We start from the raw sequence: 27,234 nt of genomic DNA, 5'->3' as shown, positions 1-27,234 counted from the left end.
CTGACAGTCGGTATGGTCTACACCTCGTATCCATGAGAGGCCCCCCACTGGGGGTATCCCCCTTTTTTTTTCCTTGCAGAAAGTGGACCTAAAAAGGTACCAACGATCTTCTCAAATCTAAGAGTTTTACTCTGCAGATTTTGTGTATCAGGACAAGAAACTGAGAGAATGAAACAATTTTAAAGAAACTCAAGATGAAACTAACTTTAGGAGCCACGCCAGAGCCTGGGGAAGCCACGGCAGGAGTCGGCGCACAGATCTGGAAACTGCAACCCGGGGAAACCTAAGTCCCCCGGGGGCGAAACTGCAGGCGGAAAGGGGGCGAGGGCGGAACCAAGCCCGCTGCTGGGCAACGGGAACGCCAACCAGGAGATGAGCCTGAGACGGAAACCTCCGGGAGAAGACCGGGGCTCGGCAGGGTGAGGGTTCAGTTTCTCTAACATGGAAACTGATTATTTCACACGATTCACTTTGGAAAGAAACACATGTCCGCCCGAGTCTGTCATGAGGCCAGATTTCAGCATCCTAAGCCAAGGAGGGACAAGTGATCACTCACTTCTACTCATCAGCGTGAAACGCTACATTTTAATAATGCCTCTAAATATAGTATCGGCAGTGGCACAACTTTCATTTCAATCAAAGAAAATTTTATTTCATTTCAGTAAAATTTCTGATCTTCTATACTTGGCAAAACTCCATGACAAGTGCAAATAAGATGTAAGACAGTGACAAAAATACAAGGGACAGCATGATCCATTTGGACGGCAATTAACAGAACATGAACAAAGCACTTTGGAAATTCAGGAGAGGGAATCTACCACCGTTAGTTAGCTCAGGAGACCGGAGGAAGCGGCAGGCGGATTGGGCTGGCCCAGGGCTTCTGACACAGGAAGAGGATCTTGAGGCAGAGAGAGCACTTCAGACCGGGGAGAAGAGCATTAGGAAAGGCCCAGAGGGAGCAGACGCGCAGGCTGCAGCCTCAGCATCTCACGGACTCCTGCAAATAGCAGGTGCTCTAAACAGGTTTGTCGTATTGATGAATGACTACAGGAGTGAATTAGCACACAGGCTAACTGACCACAGGAAGACGGGGAGCCAGGAGTGGAGGTGTGGGTTTAGGCATCGTGTGAGTCGAGATGATGAGTAGTGAGTATAAGGGGAAAAAGGAATAAAGGTGAACGACAGAGAGAAAGCTCAAGGTCAGAAAAGCACGGGTAAAAGTAGGGGAGGGCAAAAGGAATGATGCTCAAGATTTGAGAAACAGAATGATGGGGAACATATTTCTGGAGCAAAGATAGGTCACCATGACAAAGGCAGTGGCAGCCCAGCGGTAGAAAGAACAAACTGCCAGTTGTTTATACTTGTGTTGAGTTAGATAACTGGTGTGCCCGTGTCCCTCTGTGACTGGGGTGAACGGGGGCGTCTCCTACTGTGATTGGGGTGAAGGGAGTGTGTTTCCTGCTTTTCAAGACTAGGAGCAATCTGACCATATTTTAAAGCTGATGATATGGAAACTGTTAATTAAAATGAATAAGAAGAGGTTTATTTTAAAGATTATTTATTTAATTACTTACTTACCTCACTACTTTTAGAGAGGAAGGGAAGGAGAAAGAGATGGAGAGAGAAACATCAATGTGTGGTTGCCTCTCACGTGCTCCTACTGGGGACCTGGCCCGCAGCCCAGGCATGTGCCCTGGAATAGAACCTGCGACCCTTTGGTTTATAGGCCAGTGCTCAACCCACTGAGGCACAGCAGCCAGGCATAAAGAGGTTTTTTAAAACCATGGGAAATGTAATTGTAGGTGAGGGGGGAAATGGGACATTAAACCAAAGTGGAAAAATTTGGTTTTGAATCATATGTCAATTTAAGTAGGATATATTCAATTGATACAAACTGAAGAAAAAGTAGGAAAGGCACATTTAGGAATACAAAGGTAAGAAAAAAAAACACTTCTAATATTCAAACTATGCTTAGTGAAGGTCTTTTTTCCTGAAAAAATTAAAACATTCTAAACCCAACACATTCCATGTATTTTTGAGTTAAATAATGGAAAGTAGGAGAGAATTTTAATTCCTAGTTAAAGCCCCTGGCTTCTTTAAAATATTGCTCCCAAAGAAGTGTGTAAACACAGGAGTGCATTTGATTTAAGGGGTGTAAGCATTAGCCTTCAAGATGGAGGCTGCTAACAGGAAATGATTTCCCATCAGATGATAATATAACTGGACCATGCACGTTCATAGGATAAGTTTGTTAAGCCCCCAGGCCCCTACACTGTTGAAATTCAGGAAGCTTCAGTTTCTAATGTTGCAACTTAACAAACATCGATATTTCTCAAGTTTTACCTACATCAAACATAAGCGCTATTACCTCAGGAATTATTTACTGAGGAAAACATCTCTTTTTTTTTTAAGAAAATGATTAATTCTCCTTTTAATGCATGCTTTTCTCAGGGATATAAGTAACCCATGTATTCAGACTATTCTACAATGCAATAAATTATAGTGTATTTATCCATAATAAGATCTCCTCCAAAATCAATATTTATTGAAAAATGCTAAACAGCATATGACAAAATGGACTCAAACAAACATCCCAAATCTCAATTACTTTACGATAGTAGCTTTTATATACAGGGTGAGGCAAAAGTAGGCTTATAGTTGGGAATACATGAAACCCAGTTTATTCTTGTATTATTGTTTTTTTAAGATTTTATTTATTTATTTTTAGAGAGGGGGAGAGAGAGAGAATCAATGTGTGGTTGCCTCTCACATGGCCCCCACTGGGGACATGGCCTGCAACCCAGGCATGTGCCCTGACTGGGAATCAAACCTGCAATGCTTCGGTTCACAGACCGCACTCAATCCACTGAGCTACACCAGCCATGGCTGTACTATTATTTCTTAATTAGCGTATTATTTTCCATGTGGTCAGCTGTACACCTACTTTTTCCCCACCATGGATATTATCAACCCAGTTTGGAACAAAAAGACTGAATTGCATCAAGTAATTAAAAACTGGTTAGGGATATAAATCAAAATATCTAACTAGAGCAAGTAGATTTATTTTGCTTCTAGATTATTTGTTTAGAACAGAAGGCTGCCATGTTAAACAAATATGAAATACAAATGATGTCATAAAAAATAAAGAAAAAGTATTCGATAAAGACACAATTTTTAATTAGGCCTGTAGCTTTTGCTATAATCTCTGAGTCTCTGGTTGCTAAAAGATTCTTCTGATTATCTTTAAAAAATAAAACCTGCCCTGGCTGGTATAGCTCGGTAGATTGAGCGCGGGCTGCGAACCAAAGTGTCCCAGGTTCGATTCCCAGTCAGGGTACATGCCTGAGTTGCAGGTCACGGCCCCCAGCAACCGCACATTGATGTTTCTCTCTCTCTCTCTTTTCCCCTCCCTTCCCTCTCTAAAAATAAATAAATAAAATCTTTAAAAAATGAAATAAAATAAAATAAAACAAAACTTGTTTCAGAATAATTTTAAATTCAGTGCAAACTACAAAGATAGTGCAGAGTTCTCACTCCAGGCCCAGTTTCCCTTATTCGTACATCTTACACTGGTCATAAGTAATGAACCAATTATCGACACATTATTATTATCTGAAGTGCATACTTTATTCAGATGTCCCTATTTTTTTTTACCCAATGTCCTTTCCCTGTCCCAGGATCCCACCCAGGGTCCCACCCAGGACACCACATTCCGGTTCAGTTGACACATCTCAGCCCCTCCTTGGTTGCGACGGCTCCTCACACTGTTCTTGATTTTGATACCTTGGCATTTTGCAGAAGCATGAGTCAGGTATTTCACGAAACATCCCTCAAAATGTACATGTGTCTGATAGTTACCCTATGATGACCCTAGGGTCATCGGTTCGGGGGAGGAAGACCCCAGAGACAGAGGTCACATCATGTCAAGAGTTCATAACCAGCAACACGACTGTTCGCGATGGCCCTGAGCACCCAGCGGCAGGCAGCAGTGTCGGGCAGCTCTCTTGGCTGTGACACCGGTCCTATTCCCGCTCTTTCTTTGAAAGGAGTCACCAATGACAGCCCACGATTAAAGAAGGGGGAGTTACGATGCTCTTCCTTGAACGTTAAGGAGCTTAAATTTTTGGAAATTCTTTGACAGGGAGATCTGTCTCTCTTCCATTTATTTATTGACTCATTTATTTATATCGGTAGGGACTCATGGATACTTATTTTATACTTTGGGTTATAATTTAATACTACTTTATTCAGCTGCACAATTTGCTCCATCTCGGGTCACTTGGAGCTTCTTAGGTTATCTCTTCAAATTCCACCCAAGCATCCCTGGTCGTTAGTAGCCTTTTCAAGGAGCATGCTTCTTGTGTCTGTCAGCATCACAAGTGGGGGGTGAGAGGTGACAGGGAAATGTGTTTGTCTTCAAGTCAAGTTTTCTATAGCTACAAGAAGCTGATAAAACATTCTAAAATAGACCCCAAGGCAACCGTCACAAAGTTGACCTTATGCTCTCTACCACGGGACACAGCAGAATCATTCTAGTACTAACCTTTATTTAATTACTCACAATTCAAATATGAGCACATACCTTGCCCCAAATTATTTTCCATCATTTATTTTCACATTTTAAGAGATTTTTCTTTTAGTGCTTAAGGCAAATAAAGTTTCTTCTTTGATGAAACAACAAATTAAGACATTTAAATAATAAATGAAGACCTTTAGGTATAGTACCAAGCTTTCCATGAGATGGTTATGATTTCAATTTTAACATTAAATTGGTAATTTTCATTGGCTTTTAGTCTACACATATACACAAATTTGCCTGAAATTAAGCTGCTTGTTATGAATTATGTAAATAAGCTCTTTGGGATAAATACCAAAAAGTTACAAATATCTCCAGTGAGAATTTAAACATCTAAAACTACTTTATGAGAAGAGCATAGAGGTCTATATTTTTTCACTGCCACAGAATTCTCGAAGGAGGCAATTATTAGAACCGTGCAGTAAAAGAACAATGAGTAAGAAGAGGAAAACATAGATTGTACAATATACTTCATTGAATATCTTCTTTGTACATGATTTATGGAATTTGTTCATATTTAATCTTGCATTATGATCTAACAGAGTATTGTCAGGATGAGAGAATATTTTGTGACTTATATCAAGATTAATAGCAATGAGCCCTGGCTGGCGTAGCTCAGTGGATTGAGCGCAGGCTGCAAACCAAAGTGTCGCAGGTTCGATTCCCAGTCAGGGTACATGCCTGGGTTGCAGGCCATGACCCCCAACAACCACACACTGATGTTTCTCTCTCTCTCTATCTCCCTCCCTTCCCTCTCTAAAAATAAATACATAAAATCTTTTTTAAAAAGATTAAGAGCAATGCATTTTATTAGATATAATTTAGATTTTGTGTCCTCTTCTACTTCCTAGAATTAATTTAACATTATTTAAGTGTATTTTAGTCATTCTATATAAATCATGAAATGATGTAAATAATTGACAATTTTTTAATGTCACGAAAACTGAATGTTTTCTGAATACGTCTCAGGGTATGGTTACGCACATTTGTGGGATGTAAAGTAAGTACAGAATCAATGCACTTTCAGTAAGAGAAGCATGGATACAAAAGCACGCAGTGTACCTTGTAGGTAGGAGGCACAGAACTTCAGAATTGCCGAACAATTATTACTACTTAGAAAACACAGTTAATGGTAACATGATTTCCTGGAAAATATAATTAGATAACCTTTTTGGAGGCAGTACTCTCACTGCTGTTCTGAACTGTGCAACACAGATCTTGGGAGAGACACACCGCCACGGACCCCCAGGTAATCTGCAGCGACCCTCTGCTGTTGAGTCTGATGTCAGCTTTGCTCCCGGTCCAGACGCGGCATGAAACCAACTTTTGTCCCTTCGGATGTCTGAGGCCCGCCAGGCCCTACCCCTCACTCCACTTGCTAGTCCTGCTGTGGACGTCTCTTACCCATTCACTCAAACGTTTCTTCAGCTGTCCCTGTTCCAGACACACTAGGTCTCACGGTGGGTCACCTGGAGGGCTCATTCTGTAGCCCTTCGTTTCAGCACATTGATCCCTCATGCGAGGAGCACACCCACCAGCCACACCCACACGTGGATCTGGAGCAGAATTAGAAGTCTCTGTGTACCCAGAGACGCTGAACTGCTCATGCAAAACCACTCCGCCACACCAAGATGGCCCGGCACATTGACGATCCTCAGCCTCAGCCTCATGGGTCATACTCAATTGTACCTTTTGCCCATCCCCTGGATCATGCCGAAGTATTCAATCAGCTTTACCTTCAAGGAGAGCCACGTAAACCTAACCTAACATGACAGCCAGTCATGATGTAACTGTTTCTGAATGCAGTGACACCTCGGGGTGGAGCACGCTTGCTGTCATCAGACCTGAGAAAGCAGAGGTGGGATCCTGGAGGCTCGACAGAGCTGCCGTTTGCAGGGCCAGTCTCAGACACCTGCCACGTAGTACTTCATGCATCGTTTCTTGCCTCTCTCAGCTACATTTTCTCAGTAGACTCAGACTCTAATGATAACCCTCTGAAAATTTCCCAAGCAACTGTAATCCCTTATCATCTGACAGACTCCAATTTAGAAGCTATGTAGTATTCAGCATTTATGTGGTGGCTGATCCTACCTAGCCCAATGGCAAACATTGACAATTCTGTGTAATAACTACATTGATCGTCCGTAATACCTGTAGCTAAAGTTTTGTGGTTTCTTTGTACCATCTCGCAATGCCTGCATTCTGAGTCCAGAGCTCTCCATTGCTATTTGCACGTCATAGTCTGTTCATTTTGGCAAGTAGGCATTACCAATTGGAGGAATACTAAAAAACATAATAAAAAATTAAAATTATTTTTAGAAAATGGAATTGCTTTCACTGGTTCTTATATTTTCTGGAATATGAAACTTAGGTAAAAATCAAAAGAAATCTTTATAGTTTTATTTCCATTTTATTTGCTTTCCTGGATAAGAACATTTCAATTTTCAAAATTCACTCCTAACTCTTTACCATCAAATATTCAGCTTTTTTACAAACAAATCAGCACTTGGAATAATTAAGTTTTGCCACGTGGGATCCAGCCCAGCACGATGAACTAGAAGTCAGAGAGGACGCTCTCAGAACACTGAGGCCCGTGTTCGGTTAATGGGGCCCCACTCCCCACTCAAGACAATCAGCTACATAACTCAGGTCCTTCCAGACAGGACACATGCATATAAATTCTAACAGTTGGACACTGTTTATAAAGTCAAGAAAAAGACTGAGTCACTAAGGCAGATTATGACTGAATTCCTCTGGGGCAAAGGAGAGTGGTTAAGATCCCGGGCTCTAAGCCACATTCCTGGGTTCAAATCCCAGCTTCTCCACTTAGAAGCTCTCTAACTACTTAACCTCTCCATAATCTGGTTTTCTAAGCCGACATAGGAGACAAACAGTGCCGGCTGTAAGGTTGCTGTAAAAACTCAATGAGATACTATAAAGACACGCACAGAACTCGGCGGTTCTGTACAACTGCTGGCACATGGAACCTGGCAGGTAATATTGCATCTGACCGTCTTTTGTAGAGTAAGCCACTGGCTGTTGGTTTTACCATGTGTAACCAGTTACAATATTTTAATAGTAATTCTTACCCCACGACATTAATGTGAAAATAACTGTGTCAGATAAGGCCTAAAATTTTGATTTATTGTAGACTTTTAAGCCAGCATAGTAGCATGCTTTTCAATGAAGACAATGGACAATATTTCTAGGCACACAGATGTCTTGTAAACTTTAGTCTATCTTAGATAAAGTAGAACCACTTTGTGTTTCGTTATTGATTATGAAAAGAATGTGAGACCATGGGGGGCATTCAGCTTATTTAAATACTTAATGAGAGAAATTTTAAAATGTAAAATTCCTGTGTGTGTGTGTGTGTGTGTGTGTGTGTGTAAAATCACAGTGACTAAAGTTATGTTCCAGGAAGAAACCCTACTTTCAGATGTCACCTGCTTCAGAACACCGCCTGCCCTGGCCTCCTAGTCATTAAATATTTGCAGCAATGTGCTCGATTCCAGAACTGTCTCTTGACTGTTTGCAGGCAGTGAGCTGTCACATAATTAGGGCGGAATACCCTGCACTTTGAAAATGAAGCCAAGCCTCTGGGAAAGAACCCTGGAAATAGATGGTTAAAGGACACCCAGGCAATTAACAAGCATGATAAAGTTAAAAATTGAAGATAGAAAAGTAGGTTAAGAGCTTATCTCTCTCTTTCCAACATGATTTGTTGATACAGGAGGAATATAAATTAGCTTCATTTTATAGTGGAAAGAAATATAGTGGCGGTCGGTCCTTATTTCAGGCAGTAAGTAAACTGCCCTGCTGTTTTCCAATGGATGTTTCTCTCTTTTAAGCCCATGGTTCTGAAATAATTCTCAACTTGTGCAGTTTTAGTACAAGCCTGAATATCCTTTTTAGCTTTCTGGAATCACAACAGTGTGACAATAAACTAATAAAGATGTAAAGGTTAAAATTCTGAGATAATAGTACTCCAAGAAAGTAACTGAATTTTTTACCCCCCCCAAAAGAAGCATGCAAAAGTATTGATTATTTATTTCTGATGGTTTGAAAAAATCTGAGAAATAAACAGTAAAAAATTACAAAATTTAGCTGATGATTAAATAGGACAGAACCCATGCATCGTGATTTTCTCTGGTGGATATCACATCCAATTTCCCTGCTGGCATTCTTTCCCTCCTCATGCGCCCCTCTTCCCCACTGGACAAAATGCCAGTGAAAGGCTGTGACTTAGTTTCATTCCTTTTTGTATCTAAAGCACCTACTAGTCCCCGAGCACATACACACTCAGTACTCAGTGAGTATTTACTGGAACAGCGAATTCCCATGTATGATCCCATGACTTTTGGAGAAACCACTATTATGTCTCTTCGGATCACTGCACACCTCTTGCCACCGCAGCTGTAGGAAGTCCATCCCACTCAGAGCTGCTCTTCCAGAAAAATGCCTGATGGTTTCGTGGCAGGTCCCCCTGTTCTCAGGTCCACCAGATGACCTTGCTTTCTACCACTTCCTCCCCTCAACTGACGTGGAGGTTCAAAAACCCAGGTGGTGCCGTTTTTGTTGGTTTGTCCCAACCTACTCACCTTTCAGGCTCATGGGAATAACTGTGTTATAAAAGTTGTCTACGGTGTTTTTGGTTTTGCCCTCTATTTGCTTGATTGTTTTCCATGCTCAGAAACTCAGCTACCACTATTTTCTCAGACTTAAGCCCTTTTTCCTTTTGAAAATCATGTCAACTTCAATTTTCTTATATCAAGATCTAAGCTATCTTTTCCATTAACTTAATACCAGGACCAATTTAGTAGTGCTAACTCAAGAAAGTTTTAGTTGGGATTTCTTCTTTAACTTTCGTGAATACAATAAAATAACCTACTCACCACAGAGCGAAAAATCAAAACTAATCCTCGTTTAAAACACTAACTTGGTATTTGATGAATTACATCTATAAAGACGGTGCTAATTCCTCATCTCTGTATAATAGGGCTTGAAATCAAATGTGCACTCTTATAGCAAGCAGCCCAATCTGGCAAAACAAAAAATATATATACATACAAGAAAATATTGTCATTCCTTCTTAAATGTCATTGCCCAAAGAGATATATTTTCAACTCTATTTTGACAAAGATAGCCTTGACTCCAAAACCAGTGACATTTAAGCAGCTTTTATGAGGCTATGAAACAAAAGCCATCCCACAAGAGCCACAGAAACAAATCCTGATTTTTTTAAACCACATTACAAACAAGCATTACAGTAAACAGAATTAACATCAGTATGTACGTGAATTATTCTAAATGTCTTCAAATCTTATTCCTCAATACGTTTCTCTGTATTAGATTAGGCTATCTACATTAAATTAAAGTATTCCATTTTTTGTAAGAAATATGGGGAAAAAGACCAACTGGTTATCGGGAATGGTGTTTAAAACCCAAGAATGAACATAATGTTGCCAACCAAAATGTCTTCATTCATTCATATTTACTGAGGGCCTACTTTGTGCCATGCATGCATCTATCCCTAGGAATACAGTGGTTAAAATAACTTTTTAAAAAACCCTCACCTTAAGTGAGGCTTAAATTATAGGAGAGGGAAGATAATAATCAAATTATATCAACAAGACAGTTTAATAAATTATGATATCTTCTATGAAGAACAGGAAGGGTAGAGATATGAGGAATACCTGATAACCAAGGGTTTAGGGCAGGGTTGAAATTTTACTCAGGTTTATATGTGTTCATATGTTTCTACTCCTATGAACAATTTCATAGGGATCACGTGTAGCCAGGTATTTGCAAGTGTGTCATTTTTTGTAAAATAATTCACTAGCCTTTATATTTTCAAGAATTTTATATACAGGGTTAAACTGACCGTTGAAAAGCTTGCAGAGCTGTCCTCAGAGTACGTATTGGAAAGCTCTCTCCCACGGAGAAATTACTAAACAATCCACTACTATTTTTCTAGCAACACTGATTTCAGTTATTTTTACCTTTTATACATTTAAACCTATTTGGATTTGGTTTTATTGCAAGATTATAAGAATGGATTTTACTCAATTATTCTAGTCAAACAACACAATTTATTATAAAACACCTTTTTTATATTGACTTGAAATTTTCAAATTTGGCTATATAGTTTCTGGTTTTGGTTTCTGCATTCAGTATTTTTTTATTATATATCCTCAATCATAGTTACTAACATTTATGAAAGTTGTTGGTATATTTTAAGTGTCATATAATCAGCCATCTTACTGGGCTTTATAGTTAATTCCATCATTTCTCAGTTGGTTTCGATCAGCTTTTTAAGGCAGGTAAACATCCTGTGCAAAAAATAACTCCTCTCCTTTCATCCAAAATACATTTCTAGCTATCATCTTGTGCTTATTGCGCCGACTGACCCAGCAGAACAAATCCCTATTCAATCCCCGCTGACGAGGCACCTAGCCTCAAAACCACACTCCTTGATTGACGTGCGATTCTCTGCCTCTCAAGGTGAGCCTTTCCGGCCACAGCTCCAACTGTTAAACGACGCGTCCACGCAAAACTCTGTCCCCCTGTTTCTTCCAGGCACTGTCTTTAGTCCCGTATTTCGGGGTGCATATAGTAAATAGTTCAGGGGATCTTAACTAGGGGTCCAAAAATCATTGTGCTTGAAAGGAACCACAAACCTCTTAAAACTGCAGACAGAGTCTTGTGATTATACACACGTTATCAGGGCAAACGGTCCAGTCTTCCCTTGATTTTTAAAGTATTCTGTGCACCAGGAAGCCTCAGCTGATGTAACTCGATGTCCATGCATGATTAATATAATCAATAGTTACATTTAGTAGAATTCCGGGGGTATTTATATTGTTTAATACATATACAACCATAACTAGGTGCTTTCAACATATGTTTCTCCTATTTTATATACATAAAAAATATGTCTAAATCCCAGGAAATATTTGTTGTCAACCTTCATCTTATTTCACTTAAATGATTATTTGAGACAATTATCAAATTTATTGCTCAGAATGAAGAAGCTTTATAAAAATAATTATTTAAACAATGAATGGCCCTTCTACAAAAAAATAACTAATATTCATTCTCTATGTACTACTCAGAAAACTTGCAAAATTCATTTTTTTCAGTCTCTGCTCATGTCTTTTAAACAACTAAGTCTGTATATTCTCCTTTAAAAGATAACAAGGCTAAACATTCCATAAGGGCAGCAGCATCTGCTCTAAAATGATGTTAAAAAAGATTTTAAAAGCATTGTTTCAAATTTGTACTCTTTCTTAAGTCATATTTCTAAACAACTGTTTTTCATGACTATCAAACTTGACAATAAAACAGAAGATGAAAGAATGAAGCAAGTTATGACTCATCTTATTTGGCTCATATATAACACTTAACTGATTTGAAATGAGATTCCACATGGTACAACTGTACCATTTTCTGATGAAAATAAAGATGAACAGTGTGGTGATTGCTGGGGGGAGGGAGGTATAAGGGGACTAAATGGCAATGGAAAAAAATACAATAATGCCTAGGTTTTTTTACAAAAGAAGTACATGCAACTCAATGCCATTAGAATTTTCCCTAAAAGCTATTTGTAAATGTTCAACTCTGTAGCATTCTCTTTTTTTTAAGATTTTATTCATTTATTTTTAGAGAGGGAAGGGAGGGAGATAGAGATAGAGAGAGAGAGAGAGAAACATCAATGTGCGGTTGCTGGGGCTTCTGGCCTGCAACCCAGGCATGTACCCTGGCTGGGAATCGAACCTGGGACACTTTGTTTCCCAGGCCATGCTCAATCCACTGAGCTACGCCAGCCAGGGCCCTCTGTAGCATTCTGTACCAAAGCGGAAGCAGATACGGTTCTGTCTGGAAAACGCTGCGGACAGAGGATGTAGTAGAAGGTCCCAGTGCGGGCTGCCTCATGACACAGAAACGCTCCCAGAGCTCCCACCAGACCGCCATAAAAATAGGGAAGACGGAGGAGCCCGTCACGTCACGGCCTTCAGACCTGTTGGCTTCTGGGATTCCGAGGACCGTCAGGTGTGCACGGAGACGGCATTTTCACTTTCCAATAGTCCACACGCCCTAATTCTGTTCCAGTGTCACTTGCATAGTAGCTCACACACACCGCACATGCCCAGCACAGTCCTGAGCACTGCAGCCCTAGAAATTATATTAATATTTGTAATATACGTATAAAATATATATCTTCCCCGAGACCTGAAAAGATACATATACTATTTTATGGAGGAAAATAAGGAAACTTTTTTAAAAAATTGGAAACTGAGGCCCAGGAGGAGGAGCTGGGAATCTAACCCTAACATCCTGGCTCCAGAGTCCACGTTCTTGACAAAACCACGTTACCTCAAAATATATCTACAGTTTTTTTTAAAAAGGTAAAATAATATTAAATTGTAAAAAACGAAACATGTAACTCCTGCCCATTCCTTTCACTCTACACACCCGCTCTCATAATTCAAACACCTGAATTGCTCCTCTTAACATTAAATTTTGTATCTCAAAAAGAAATGGATAAATCCACTGTAAACCCTGCTAGTTGCATGCTATGGCAGATGAGGACATAGCTTCCTTAAAGCACCCGGTCCTGGCCCACCGCCTGTGCTTACATCAGCCAACCTCTTCACACCGCCATGAGCAGGTAAGTGTTCTTCACCTGCTGGGTCAGGCAGTGCACTGTGCTTTTTTCCCGGGGTGTTTTTTGTTTGTTTGTTTTTTGGTGCACCTTCAAATCATTCTGGAGTTGATAAAGGTTTTTGGTTTATTTGCTTGGATTCAAAGTACCCTATAGTTATTTATATGAAAGTCAAATATGCCATGTTCCAAATCTGTGATCTGTGGAACGCCTATTAACATTACTTTTCAAATGTTGAAATTCATCCGTTTTTTGGGGGGTGGTTACCCCTGAAGCCTTTTTTTTCAGGACCCTCTGCTTTCCTGTCCCTGTCTAGACTGATTTTCTTCAAGAGTCAGGGTTACTCCTGAGATTTTGTTTCAGTATTCTTCTATGTTAGATCCCTTATTCCATCTTCTATGTTTTCCCATTACTGTGGTGTAGTTCTTTGTTTCACTGGAGCACATCATCCAGTAGCCTTCTAAGAAAGGATACATGAGTGGTCAACCTTCGAATTCTTGAATTATGAATGCTCAAATCTTCATATAATGGTAGGGTACTAAGTCACAGTACCTTAGGCTTTATTACATTGCATTTGGCTGACAGCATTTTTCCTACTTCCTGATATGTAACTTTCTCCGTGGAAAGTTTTAGGGGTTTTTTTCTGATTCAAGGGAGTCCTGAATGTGCAATGATCCCTACTGGGGTCTTTTTCTCTTAGCACTGAGAACTTGTGAGTTCCACTGCTATCTGGAAAATACTGTTCGAAATGTCTCTGTTAATTCCATGTGTCCACTTTCACAATTTTCTCTCATTCTGGAACTCTTTTTATAGATTTTCTCCTTATATGTTATCCTTTATTTTGCTTACATTTTTCTATTCTTTTTCCCTCTTTTCCATTCTTCTGAAAGGTTTTCTAGACGTTGTGTGCCAATTTACTATGTCCAAGTCTCTTTTTTATCTCTGAGTACTCTTTCCATAGCACATTACTATTATAATACAGAGAAAATACCTTCCTAAAGATATAATTTTTAAAATATATTTTATTGATTGTATTATTACAGTTGTCCCATTTTTCCCCCTTCACTCCCCTCCACCCTGCACACCCTCTCCCACCCCATTCCCCTCCTTTAGTTCATGTCCATGTGTCATACTTATAAGTTCTTTAGCCTCTACATTTCTCATACTATTCTTGCCCTCCCCCTGTCTATTTTCTCCCTACCATCTATGCTACTTATTCTCTGTACCTTTCCCCTCTCTCCTCCTCCCACTTTTCTGTTGCTAACCTTCCATGTGATCTCTATTTCTGTGGCTCTGTTCCTGTTCTAGTTGATTGCTTAGTTTATTTTTGTTTTAGGTGTGGTTGTTAATAATTGTGAGTTTGCTATCATTTTACTATACATGTTTTTATCTTCTTTTCTTAGATAAGTTCCTTTAACATTTCATATAATAAGGGCTTAGTGATGATGAATTCCTTTAACTTGACCTTATCTGAGAAGCACTTTATCTGCCCTTCCATTCTAAATGAAAGCTTTGCTGGATAGAGCAATCTGGGATGTAGGGCCTTGCCTTTCATGACTTGGAATACTTCTTTCCAGCCTCTTCTTGCTTGCAAGGTCTCTTTGGAGAAATCAGCTGACAGCCTGATGGGAACTCCTTTGTAGGTAACTGTCTCCTTATCTCTTGCTGCATCTAGGATTTTCTCCTTCATTTTAATGTTGGCTAATGTAATTATGATGTGCCTTGGTGTGTTCTTCCTTGGGTCCAACTTCTTTGGGATGCTCTGAGCTTCTTGGACTTCCTGGAAGTCTATTTCCTTTGCCAGATTGGGGAAGTTCTCCTTTGTTATTTGTTCAAATAACTTTTCCACTTGTTGCTCTTCCTATTCCCCTTCTGATACTCCTACAATTTGGATGTTGGAACATTTAAAGATGTCCTGGAGGTTCCTAAGCCTCTCCTCATTTTTTTGAATTCTTGTTTCTTCATTCTTTTCTGTTTGGTGTTTCTTTCTTCCTTCTGGTCTACTTCAGTGACTTGAGTCCCAGTTTCCTTCCCATCACTATTGGTTCCCTGTGCATGTTCCTTTATTTCACTTAGCATAGCCTTCATTTTTTCATCTAATTTGTGACCAAATTCAATCAATTCTGTGAGCATCCTGATTACCAATGCTTTGAACTGTGCATCTGGTAGGTTGGCTACCTCTTCGTCACTTAGTTGTATTTTTTTTTCCTGAAGCTTTGATATGTTCTTTCATTTGGGCCATTTTTTTTTGTCTTGACGTGCCTAGTAGGTATGAGGGGTGGAGCCTTAGGTGTTCACCAGGGTGGGGTAACCCACATCACTGGGTTGTGACGCTGTACGTGGGGGAGGGTCCAAGAGGGAACAAGGGCATTTGCCCTGCTCTCTGTTGGATTTCAGTCACTTCCACTGCTTCCCCCAAGCAAACTGGGCCCTCCTGGTGCTGATTCCCGGGTGGGTGAGCTTGTGTATGTTCTAGGACCCTGTGGGTCTCTCCAACAGACTCTCCTATGAGGCTGGGAATCTCTCCCTGCGCCTCAACCCCCACAGGTGTTTTCAATCGGTGATTTGAGGCTTTATTCCCTGGTGCTGGGGCCCTGGGTTGTGGTCTGCCTCACTCCCCAGTTTCTCCTGGTTTATCTGCGTGCAAATGTGGGATCACCTGGTCTGCCAGCCACCTTGTGCACCACACCCCTCCACAATCTGCTGCCTCACTGGGTCCGCCCACTGCCTCCTTCTATGCCCGGGGTCTGCCAGCCACCACTCTGCTATGAGTCCTCTCCAACCAGCTGCTGACTCCGCCTCTCCTTCAATTTCCTGTCAGTACTGGTTGTTTTTTTGTTTCTAAATTTTTTTGTCCTTATTTTGGTTGTGTGAGGAGGCACAGCGTGTCTACCTACACCTCCATCTTGGCCAGACGTCCTGAAGATATAATTTATGAAGTATTTTTAATAATGTAATTTCTCCTTATTCCAAATGCCTCTCTGTTCTCTGGACTTCATTCTGCTGTTTGATTAGGCTTTCTCTTTTAGGGTGGTGACTTTTCTCAAAAATCTTGTACTTCTTTGCTTCAGATCATGTTAGAGGGAATACCAAAACATAATTGCAGGCTAGGTACACAGGCGAGGCTTTTTGCAAGATCATTAGAAATAAATAAAAAGTTTTGCTGGAAGACCTTGAAATGTCTCCCACTGGAGGTATTTTTCTCCAGTTTCCTGCCTGAGAAGAACTGACCTGACTCCAAGCACCCTAATGTCAGGCTTGAGAGTTCTGTATGCACTAAGGAAACCCTTATTTAGGCCTCCTGGTTCCAGGCTGGCTTTCCTGGAAACGACTTCTTTACCGGGAACTTCATGTCCTGAATACCTTTGGGATTCAAAGGTGAAGGATTGTGGAAGGAAAATAATGTCTCCATTAGCTTCTTATTTTTCCCAAAATGTCTGGAAATGTTTTGTTTTCTTCTTTCTCCTCTTCTATGTGTCAATGTATCTGTGTTTTTTCCATGTTATTCTGGACTGGTTTCCATAGGGAGGAAGAATAAATGATGAGGTTCATTCCACCACGGTTTTTCTGCAGGTTTGGAGCATTATGTATACTGGCAGCCTTGTTTCTTATTAGTTATAAGAGCTGGACTGTGAAAACTAAGATGTAGGAGGGCTGAATTCCTGCCCAGTTTTATACTCTATCCGTGTCTCCACGTTCATGTTGCTTGCCCACGCTGCAGCTTCATTTTGTCACCTATGTACTGGGCGGGGCCATGGAAGAGGTGGGACATGCACTTGCAGGTGGTAACGAGGAGGGAACGCCAGGTATGACCACAGAGGGGGAAAAACAGCTTCCTTCATCTGGGTTTGTTCATTCTCAGATTAAAGGTGTATGTGCCCTGGTTGGAGACGAATTCTTTGTCCATTCAGTCAATAATATTTGTTAAAAGTCTGTTATGTTGACACAGCAAGTTCACTCCTAAGAGTAATGAAAATACATCTCTGCACATAAAAATTGTACAAGACTGTCCATACAAACAGTATTCATAATGGCCCAAAAATAGAACAATCCAGATTTCCATCAACTGATAAATGGGTGAATAAAAGTTAGTATAACCATACAGTGGAACAGTATTCAGCCACAAAAGGAATAGCGCATTAAAACATGCTACAACACAGATAAAATGTGAAAATGTTATGCTAAGTGAAAGAAATCAGAAACAAAAGACTACACATAGTGCATGGTTCCATTGATACGAAATGTCCAGAGCAAAGAACATCTATAGAGGCAGGAAGTACATTGGTGAGGGAGAGGAAGAAGACAAAAAATGAGTGCTCATGGGCATGGGGTTCCTTTTCGGGGTGAAAATCTTTTCCAAAATCGATTATGGTCATGGTTGCACAACTGTGAATATACCAGAAAACATTCAGTCACACAAGTTAGATGAGCGAATGACATCTCAAAAGTCTGTTTTAAAACACAGCATCTGCCCTGGCTGGTGTGGCTCAGTGAACTGAGCACCAGCCTACAGACTTAAGGGTTGCTGGTTTGATTCCCACTCAGGGCACACGCCTGGGCCTCAGGTCAATCCTCACACATTGATGTTTCTCTCCCTCTCCAAAAATAAATAAGACATTTTTTTAAAAAGATAAAACACAGCATCTGAGAAAGCCGAACAGGAAAAAAGCCTCTTAGATGCATTTTTATGGATTTAGGAATACAAAACTGAAAACATCGATGTGGTTCTAGAGCTCAAATTCTACTGGAGGGACATACATAAAACATAATGATAAATTCCGAGGAAACAAGAGGCCCAGATAGAAAACGAAAAGGGAAAGGTGTTGGAGGTGATCTGAAGCACTGAACTAAAAGCCAGTTGAGGAGGAGGAGCTAGCTATGAGGCAGAACGATGAAGAGTGAAAAGATCCTTTCAGGCCCTGGGGCTAAACCACACTAAAATCTAAAACAAGCAGCAGAGAACTCCCGCTTGTTTGAGGAGCTGCGAATTCTCCCAGGCGGCTGGAAGCAGTGAGGATGTGAATGGGATCCCAGGAGGCTGCGGAGATCGCCGGACTTGGACATGGTCTGGCGGCTCACGGAGGGTTTGTCAAGTGTATTCTAGGAGTAATGGGCAGCCTCAAGAGCGGTGGTTTCCCACCGATGTGCCGCAAGAATTTTTAAAACATGATACCTGACTACTTAGGGGTATTGACCTCTTTTCCCTTAGACTGTCAAATAAAAAAATGACAACAGCCAACAGAACAATAGCTGTCCAGTGTGAATGCCCTGTCTTGAGCCCTAAATATACGAGTCATATAATAAGAGTTGTCTCTTGCTGGTCACAACGCATAATAAAGTTGTGCCTGATTGGTTAATTCTTCATAACAGGAATCCTTATATACCAGTACGGGCACATGATTTTTTTTAAAAAGTCACTTGGGAGCAAAAAGGGTGACAATTACTATTATCTTGTGTAAATCAATCAAAATTATACCTTTTTTATCAGACTGGCAAAAATAAATATTTTTGGTATACTGCAGAATTTTAGTAGTTTATGTGTGCCATGAGATGAAAAAGGTTGAAATCATTGCCCTGAAGGGTTTCAAGCAGAATAGCTGTATTAGACAATATATAACATTATTTGTCTTGCCACTCTAGAATGAATAGAATGGAGGTCAGTTTTGACCTTCTGTCTTAAAACTGCCTGTCCATATCTGAACAGGAATATCAACCCTGGTGAACCTACATCACTATCAAAATTTCAACAAGTATCTCAACAGCGGCAGTATTAACTGGTAAAATCCATATGCATAGAATCTCTAAAATGTTCACAGCTAGTAATGCCATGTCCTGAGCTCTGCCCAGAATATAACAAATTGTGATGCACAAGGATGTTGGCTGTATCACTGTTTATAACACAGAAATGCTGTAAACAAACACGAATGTACAAAATTGATAGCCACTAACTGTGTGTCTAATTAGCCTCACTTCTTCAGACTTATAGGTAACATCATGGAAATAAAGCCAGGTCTATGTAAACAAAATTTTTAGGTTGTAAATCCAGGGCATGCATAATTTTGCTACTTTGCTCTTACTGAGTGGTCAGTTATCAGGTGAAACAGTTGATAGATATTATGGAAAAATTAACTAATAAGCTTGAAAAGGGCCATTAAACCAGTTTTTGTCACTCAAACTTTGGTGAAATGTTTCAGATACATGCTCAACTTAAAAATAATCAACATCTACATCCAGGGTAGGGCAAAAGTAGGTTTATAGTTGTCCATGTGTAAAATAATATAATAATAAATAATAACACAAGAAGAATAAAGTCTATATTTCACATGCTCACCACTCTAAACCTTTTCCTCACCACATACATTTACAGGCACATAATTGTACCCAGATGTCCCGTCCCGGAATACTTTCTATCACACACACACAGCCAGAAAGGTTTCTTTTGCAAAAACATAGAAAATCCCAGGATGTGCCAGAGATCATCACCATTTCCTCCTAATTTTTTTTTCTAGAATAATAATAAGTTGTACAACAAAATGTCTTCACAAAGAACATTATTTTTAGAAGAAGAGTTCTTAGCGTAAGTGAAAATAGTCTTTTTTCCAAGTGCATGGAGATTTTTTCTTCATTGCTACTACCTGTGCCCTAAAATATAGGGTGTCAGCCTAATTCATAGTTTGCCACTTCTTTCTGCAGATGATGAAATGGAAATCTCTCCCGGGTCCTAAAGATGTTCAGTTCTCTTTACGAGGTGCTAATGGTCTGCCATCTGGATTGCGCTGAACGAGAAAGTCCTCATCGTGTGGAAATCACATCAGATATATTCTGCTGGCCTCGCACTGACTTTGGGACCTGGGTCACTGGGTGGAACAATGCGGAATTACAAATACTACTTAAATTGCTTGTTGGTGTTGGTGTTTTTATGGTTCATGGGTTTGGATCAAGCAGATGCAGTTTTAATTAGGTTTTGTTAGATAAGCCTATGACAATAATAAGTTCCAGTGCATGTAAAATGTATCATTTCTCAACATTTAAACTCATGCCCTGACAGGCCTGGCTCACTGGGCTGAGCATCATCCCACCAAGTTCAAGGTCACTGGTTGGATTCCCCGTCAGGGTTGCAGTCCTGGTCCCGGGGTTGGGGGGGGGGGGGGGCGTGTGAGAGGCAAGCAATCAATGTTTCTCTCCCCCTTTTTCTCCCTCCCTTCTCCATCTCTAAAAATAAATAAGTAAAATCTAAAAAAAACATTCAAGTTTATAAGTACAAGTCCATATAATTAAATATGAATTGGTAAAAGTGCATCTTCCCAATGACTCAGTTTATTCCAAGTCCCCAAAAGTTGGTTTGAAGAGAAACTTGTCCAGAAAGAACACGGAAAACGCCTTGTAATATAGGAATAGCACAATACCACTGTAACATCTTAAGTACAAAAGTGGAACATTTAATAAAAGTTCACATTGTATAACTCGTATGTATACGAAGAACAAGTAACTGAAAAAAATTCCTAACTCCAAATCTTTCCAATAATTTTACTTAATTGGGCCTCAAAGTTGGTAGAACCACGAAGAAAAAAAGGTAATTGAATTTGTAAGACAGGAAAAGGTTCACGTAACAGAGAAAACGCAGTGCGTCCTCACAGTTCACTATGCGTCCTCACGGTTAACGGCGGCCGTGTTGACACGGGAGGAAATGAAGGGAGCGTTGCCGGGAGAGCCCCGTGCATTCAGCACAAGGGTAACGACACCGCCGCTAATGAGTCCTCAGACCCCAGAGGCTTGGCTGGCTTCCCGTGAGGAGCTCCTGGAGACACAAGGTCTCCGTGGGACTCACCGGGCGACAGGGCTGAAGCCTCCCTCCGCTCATGAACACAGCAGCCACCTCTGACCTCCGTAGTTATGGACGCAACTCCACGGGGAGGTGGGGACCCAGCACGACCCTTCTTGAGGAGGTGACTCCCGCCTCTGGAGACCTCGTGTGCCTGAGGACACACCACAAGCTTCCCCCACAGGCTCTCAGACGGGCTGATGAAAAGCAGTGGAAGGACTAACACCAAGATATTAAAAAGATCTCCTCCCTTACCAGAAGCGAGAGGTTGGCAGGCAACATCCAGGGCCCGGCACAAATAACGCCCCCCCCCCCTTTTTTTTTTTTTAATTACAGACTCTTTCATGACAACATTAGAAGCACGTAATTCTGTAACACGACAATATCACACTCAAGCACACCCTGTGCCATTTTAGGTGAAGTGATCAAACTGCTGTCCATCTCGTGCGAGGCATGCATGTACCCCACCAACCACGCTCAAGCAAGCCTTCCTTCTCCCGGACCCCCTATGTGGAATAGGAGCATTGTTTTTCAAAGAACCCTAGCATAAGGGTAATCCAACAAAATGATGTCAGAATACCCAAAATGGCAAATAGTTGGGTGATGCATTCTTCCAAGGGAAAGTACTTCCATAACAAAAACCATCCACAAAAATACGCTAAGAATTCTTTCAGTGTATTGCAACGATTGCATCACAGCTGTGGGCTGGCTGTGAAAGCACACTGCATGGCCAGGCACACTCTTTTATATTAAATAAGTGACAAATAAAATTTTAGCTAATACATACATAATCACGGTTGCTAATCTCAAAAATCGAATTTAATCTCCAAGCCAAATATGTGTGTGTGTTGCTCACCCGAAAGTCAGTAAGACTGACACCACGGCCTCACTGTGCTAAGACCAGTGTAACTGCAATTCTGAAGTGACTCCGTTTTCTTCGTGTGGGTGATGGGAGCCCTTGGTATAAACAAAACATAATGCATTTTTACTAACTTCTCTAGCTCCCACCCAGTCTTTCTAGCGGCACTGATATTATTTGACACTGGCTTCATCTCTGAAGTTTTCTAACATCATGTTCTCCCGAGAAGGAAGGGAACTATGGAGCTCTGCCCTACTTACTCTGGAGCCGGGAATAACCCCCTGCCAGACAGAGCGCCAGCTCCCCGGGGCCACTGTGGAGCCGCACGAGCTCTCCCCGGTCTCCGAGGGAGCACAGCCCTGCCCTCCTAGGAAGTGGCAGACAGAGAAGGAAGAGGCACCGCACTCCCAAGCAGACGTACCCTGCACTGGCAGGCTTCTGCTACAATCGGCAGCGAGACCTGACCCAAAAGCAGAGGAGCAGGCTTGCCTGGCCATGCAAAGTGTCAAGGAAAAAAACCCTTTCAGGGTCCTAATCCACAATACCCTCCTCCCCAAGGAAATGTCTGCTTAAGTGTCACGTTCTCAGTTGATAAATGACTGAGCATCAGTTTGGCATTGTAGGAACCACCGCAAAGGCTCCCCCCTTCCAGGGTCTGGAAGGCCCAGAGAAGGGCCTTGAGGTGCATGATGGCCGCGACAGAGCTATCGTGTGGACAGTTACCCACCGTGGCGCTCCCTGTGGACAACAACGCTGTCAGGGTTTTCTCTCTCAAGGAAGTATGTACACGATTGCTTCCTTACTTTGTTGTTTTAGAAACACTGTACTTCCAATGTTAAAATCTATTTTTTTCAGATATCCTCCAGTCAAAACCCTAAATCGTAGCCATTGTTGATGTCTTGCACTTTCTTTTTACAGTTATGCAATTACTCAGACACTCCAAACCACTCCACAGTGGGATTGCTTTGGAGTATTAGTTCACTTCTTAGTCATCTCCCATTTCTTAAAAATGCATGATGGGATTGAACCACCATCTGATGCCAGTTTCTTCCTTTTTTAGTCACATTTCTTTCTTTTCGGGAAGGGTCATCAAGGAACATGCATACAGGACACATGGACAAAGCCAAAGGGGGGTAGGACCGAGGATGGGAGGTAGGGATTGGGGGGGTGGGGGAGTCATGAGGGGAAAATGGAGACAACTGTACCTGAGCAAGGATAAAAAATAAAATAAAGAAAGAAAGAAATATTTTGTCTCATGTGACTGACTCAGGAAAACATGGAGAATTTTAATTGCATGAACATTCGCTCAAAAAGACTTGGCACACTATTCCAATTCCTGAAAGACGGCCCTATGTTTTTTCCCCAGTAAGTGGTAAAAGTCTGTTTGATATATGATAGCATTTTGAAAAACAGAGTCTTTCCACAGGGTTCAAAAACCACAAGTATCCTTCGTGATCATTTAACTGGGTGTGAAATTAAAGGTTAGCATTTGATCTGTATGTGAATACTGAATCAAATAGATTTCTGGAAAGATCATGCTTATTTTTGTTATGAAGACCGAAAGCAGTTGCCACATAAAGTTTTTTCATGAAAAAAAAAGGTAATATATGTTGCAACATATTTCCACTGAGGATTAAGAGAGTATTCTATATATAATTTCAACCTTTAAAATTCTAAAGAACATGACAATCTCCTACATTTTATGACAAGGCCACTTATCGGCTTGTTTCTAACAAGTATCTTCCTAGTGGAGGGAGCGTGCTAGGTTCTTTAGTCGATCCCTTGAATATGAACATTCTTTGAAACCCTCGGTTTTCAAAGGGCGATACATGTCATTAGGTTTCCTAAGCCCTCCTCTGGACTTTGCTGTGTTCTTGCAAATAAGAACCTTAAAATTACACACTTCCTAAAATGCATTTACTCTGTGCACAAGTAGCAGAGGCCACTGGTTCCCGAGACAATATGTATCTCAGAGAAGGTGAAGACAGTCCCTCCCAAGGCTTTGCGTCGGCGGGAGTACGGGCTCTCCACACTAACGCCATTCAGCACTGTGGACAGCTCCCACCGCGGCCTGAAATTCCGGGCCAGTTTCCTTCGTTTCCAAACATAATCTGCTTTTTACTGCTGTATCTGTCTGCTGTGAACTAGACGCCTATTAAAACGGCTTCCTGTGCTCGGACACTCCTTTCGCTGACTTCTTTTTTCTGAACGAGTTCAGTGCATCAATTAACTAAGGCCGCCCTGAGTGACTTGTTGTTATTGTTTGTTTTCCACGGAAAGCCCAGCCTTATTCCGGAGCGAAAGTAACGTGGCCGCGGGGTGTGCGCAGGCTAATAAGAGGATCTACTTCATGACCTTCATCTGATAATCTCTAGACAGGCTCCTAAAGCGAATGAAGACTTGGGCGACAAGTAAGATCAGGAAAACGTCTTCATTCTAAGTCTCCGAGGCAATTTACCCTGGCAGCTGACAACTCCCTGCCCTCGTTCTCGAGCTGCGGGAAAGCGGAGAGAGGTTTCTGAAATAGACTTAGAGTCAAGGTCAAGAGAGGGTGTCCCCGTGTTTCAGGAAGGGGCTCTGGGAATGCCCGCGTCCGTGTGGGGGCTCCGCTGCGCTTCGCGCTCCCGCCCAGCCCCGCAGCGCGGGCGGCACCGGACTCCCGAGCCAGGGCGGTCGGAGCGCAGATCCCCGTGCCCAGCCTGCCGGCCCCCGTCTGCAGGAACGCACCGAGGCTGCCCACTGCCTCCGGCGGATGAGAAGCGGACGAACGCTCCGGAGGAGGGAGCAGCCCGAACAGCTGGGACCTGTGGGTGACTGTCCCCAGCCAGCCGGCCGGCCGGCCGTCCCTACCTCTGCTCAGCCCCAGGAGCGCCTCTTTCCCTTTGGGAACCCACGCGCTTCTTGGGGACAGAGCACGAGGAAGGGTGGCACCCCCAAAGCCACTCTCTGGCCGCGTCCTTACACTGCCATCTCCGAAGTAAAAGTTTCCCTGGCGCAACTTAGCATCCTCCTACCGGGGGCCACCGTGGCCTTTTTCCCCCGATCCGTCCCCAAAGTTCGCGGGGCAAAGGCGGGCAGGCTTCCGGGGTTCCAGGGCCACAGGAACTCCTCGTCCCACCCCATCCTGGGTGCAAACTAGTGGAAGAGCCTGCTGAGCCCAGCCCGACTGGGGGCGCCGCCGCCGCAGCGCCATCCGCGCCCACCCCGCGCCCCACCCAGAGCCCCCGCGCCCCTCCTGGCGCCGCGCGGCGCGGGCGGGACGGGCGGGGCGCGCCGAGCCCTTACCTGAAATCGCTGTAGGGGTGGATAATCCAGAAGCCTGCAGTTTTAACCCTTTCCTGCTCCTTCTCCACCGCCTTCTGGCTCCCAAACATGCGGAGGGAGAATTTGTTGACGCCGGGCTGCAGCATGGAGGTGAACTGCCTCTGCATGAAGCCGTACTGCCGCCGGGGCCCCTCGGCGTCCTCCAGGCCCCCGGCCGGCTCCTCGCCGCCGCCGTCCACCTTGAAGCACACGGAGTTGCCCAGCTCCTTGGCGCCCGTCCCGCCGCCCCCCGGCGGGCTGCCGGGCCCCTTCTCGGCCCCGGCGGACCCCGCGCCCGTCGCGGGCGGCTTGGCGGGGAAGACGCTGTTGCCATCGTCCCGGCCGCTGGACGACGAGTTGGGCTTGCCGCCCGCTTCCATGGCCGGGGGACGCGGCGGGTGCCGGCGCCGGGACCACGATCGCCCGCGGCTCGAGGCTGCGGAGCCGGGGCCGAGCCGGCTGCGCGCGAGCCCGGCTGCCCGTCGCGCCGGCGGCGGCGGGGCGGCGGCTGCTGCTTCCCGCCCGCCCGCTGCTCGCTGCGCGCCTCGCTCCCGCCGCCGCCGCTGCCCTCACTGGCTGCGCTCCGGCTGCGCCGCGCGCGGGGCTGGGCTGGGGCTGCCCGAGCCGGAGGCTCCGCTCGGCCCGCGCGCCAGCGCCGCCCCGCGGCTGCCCCCTGCCGGCCGGAAGGGTCCGCACGCCGCACACTCCCACTCCCGCTCCACTTCTGCCCAGCGTGACATTGAACTCAGCGGCCCTGGGAGACACTTCTCCTACCCGTTGTTGTTAGACTCTGTACGTATTTGTTCAAAGAGGAGAGAGACCGAGAGACATGCAGAGGCAGACTGAGCTGGCGGATCCACTCTCATCCCAAAGAAACACACATCCTAAAACTCACGGGGACAGTGCCACATTGTTCGAACGCCTGTTTGAATGACGTTACATTTACAGTAAGGGGACAGGCAGAGAGGAGGGCTGGCTCCTCCGGCAGAAGATTCCGGAGTAAATCTAGATGGGCAGGTAAAAGTGGGATTCGACACTGGATGAGAAGTTTCGTGAGCAGAAGGGAAGTTCAGAGTGAGTGTGTGAGTGTGTGTGTGTGTGTGTGTGTGTGTTGGGAGGCAAGAGCAGACAGCAAAACGCGCCAGGTGTGGGTGCCCAGAGTGATCAGCTGCTTAGGGCTTCTCGGATTAAGCTCTGCACCCCACAGACAACTGACCTCCTTCCACTTATCCCTGCTTACTAGCTCCCTAAGCAGGGTGCGGGATTTCTTTCTTGCCAGGGCCACTCACACCAACACAGAGGCCGGCAGGCCCCCCAGCCGCCTTCACAAGACAGAAATGTGCTAGGAAGACCTGGCCAGAACTGACCTATCTTTCAGATAAGTTATGTAATCAAAAAAACACACTAAGAGGCAGGCTTATTGGTCAGTGTTCACCTACACGTTGCCAGAAGCCAAGATGCCTTGGCATCTAGACCAAGGGTGACCACCGTTTGAGATGGGGGAAAGCATTCTCACATGAAGTTCACAGCTATGGCTGCTGCTGCTGCCAAGGAAAGCATGCTGAGACCCCTCGAATTCCCTCTGTGTCCTCCAAACCCACCGGTTAGCTACAGGTCACAAGACATTGGGCCACAAACTCACTGGTCACTCAGCAGGGCAGCCCCCAAGCCTGAAGAGCTTTAAGCCTCCCAGGTGCCCCAAAATATCTCTTTCCAGGACAGCCATTGTCCTCCTGCCCACAGCCCCCTCAAGGGCAATCCTGCCCTGCCAAACGTCCCTGGTTTCATGAGGTCCTGTCTGCTGCAGCCATGTTTGCAGGGAGAGGAGCGGGCACCTCCAGGAGGAGGGAACCCGTGACAAGCTGGCCACTGATGGCCTTGCGAGTGAGCAGCCAATCACGGTGCTTTCCGGAAACACTGGATGGTGAGGAAGCCGATGCACCCTGGGAGAGGTGGGGATAAAGACAAAGGAAGAGACCTCGGTGTCTTCTTGAGGGGCAGACAACCGA

The 27,234-nt window shown here is 43.5% G+C and overlaps 1 protein-coding gene across 1 annotated transcript in view; it reads right to left on the bottom strand.

The window, feature by feature from the left end:
- HCN1 (hyperpolarization activated cyclic nucleotide gated potassium channel 1) overlaps nucleotides 1-25,605 on the bottom strand; it is a 313,939-nt gene extending 288,334 nt beyond the window's left edge. The window contains 1 exon segment of the mRNA XM_028521854.2: nucleotides 25,208-25,605. Coding sequence (XP_028377655.1) covers nucleotides 25,208-25,605 — 398 coding nt within the window.
- Between the last annotated feature and the right edge of the window lie 1,629 nt (nucleotides 25,606-27,234).

The sequence above is a fragment of the Phyllostomus discolor genome, chromosome 3, assembly GCF_004126475.2.
Source record: "Phyllostomus discolor isolate MPI-MPIP mPhyDis1 chromosome 3, mPhyDis1.pri.v3, whole genome shotgun sequence".
In the NCBI taxonomy this organism is placed as follows: Eukaryota; Metazoa; Chordata; class Mammalia; order Chiroptera; family Phyllostomidae; genus Phyllostomus; species Phyllostomus discolor.
The sequence above is the reverse complement of the archived record's forward strand: the minus strand, read 5'-3'. Positions and strand labels throughout refer to the sequence as shown.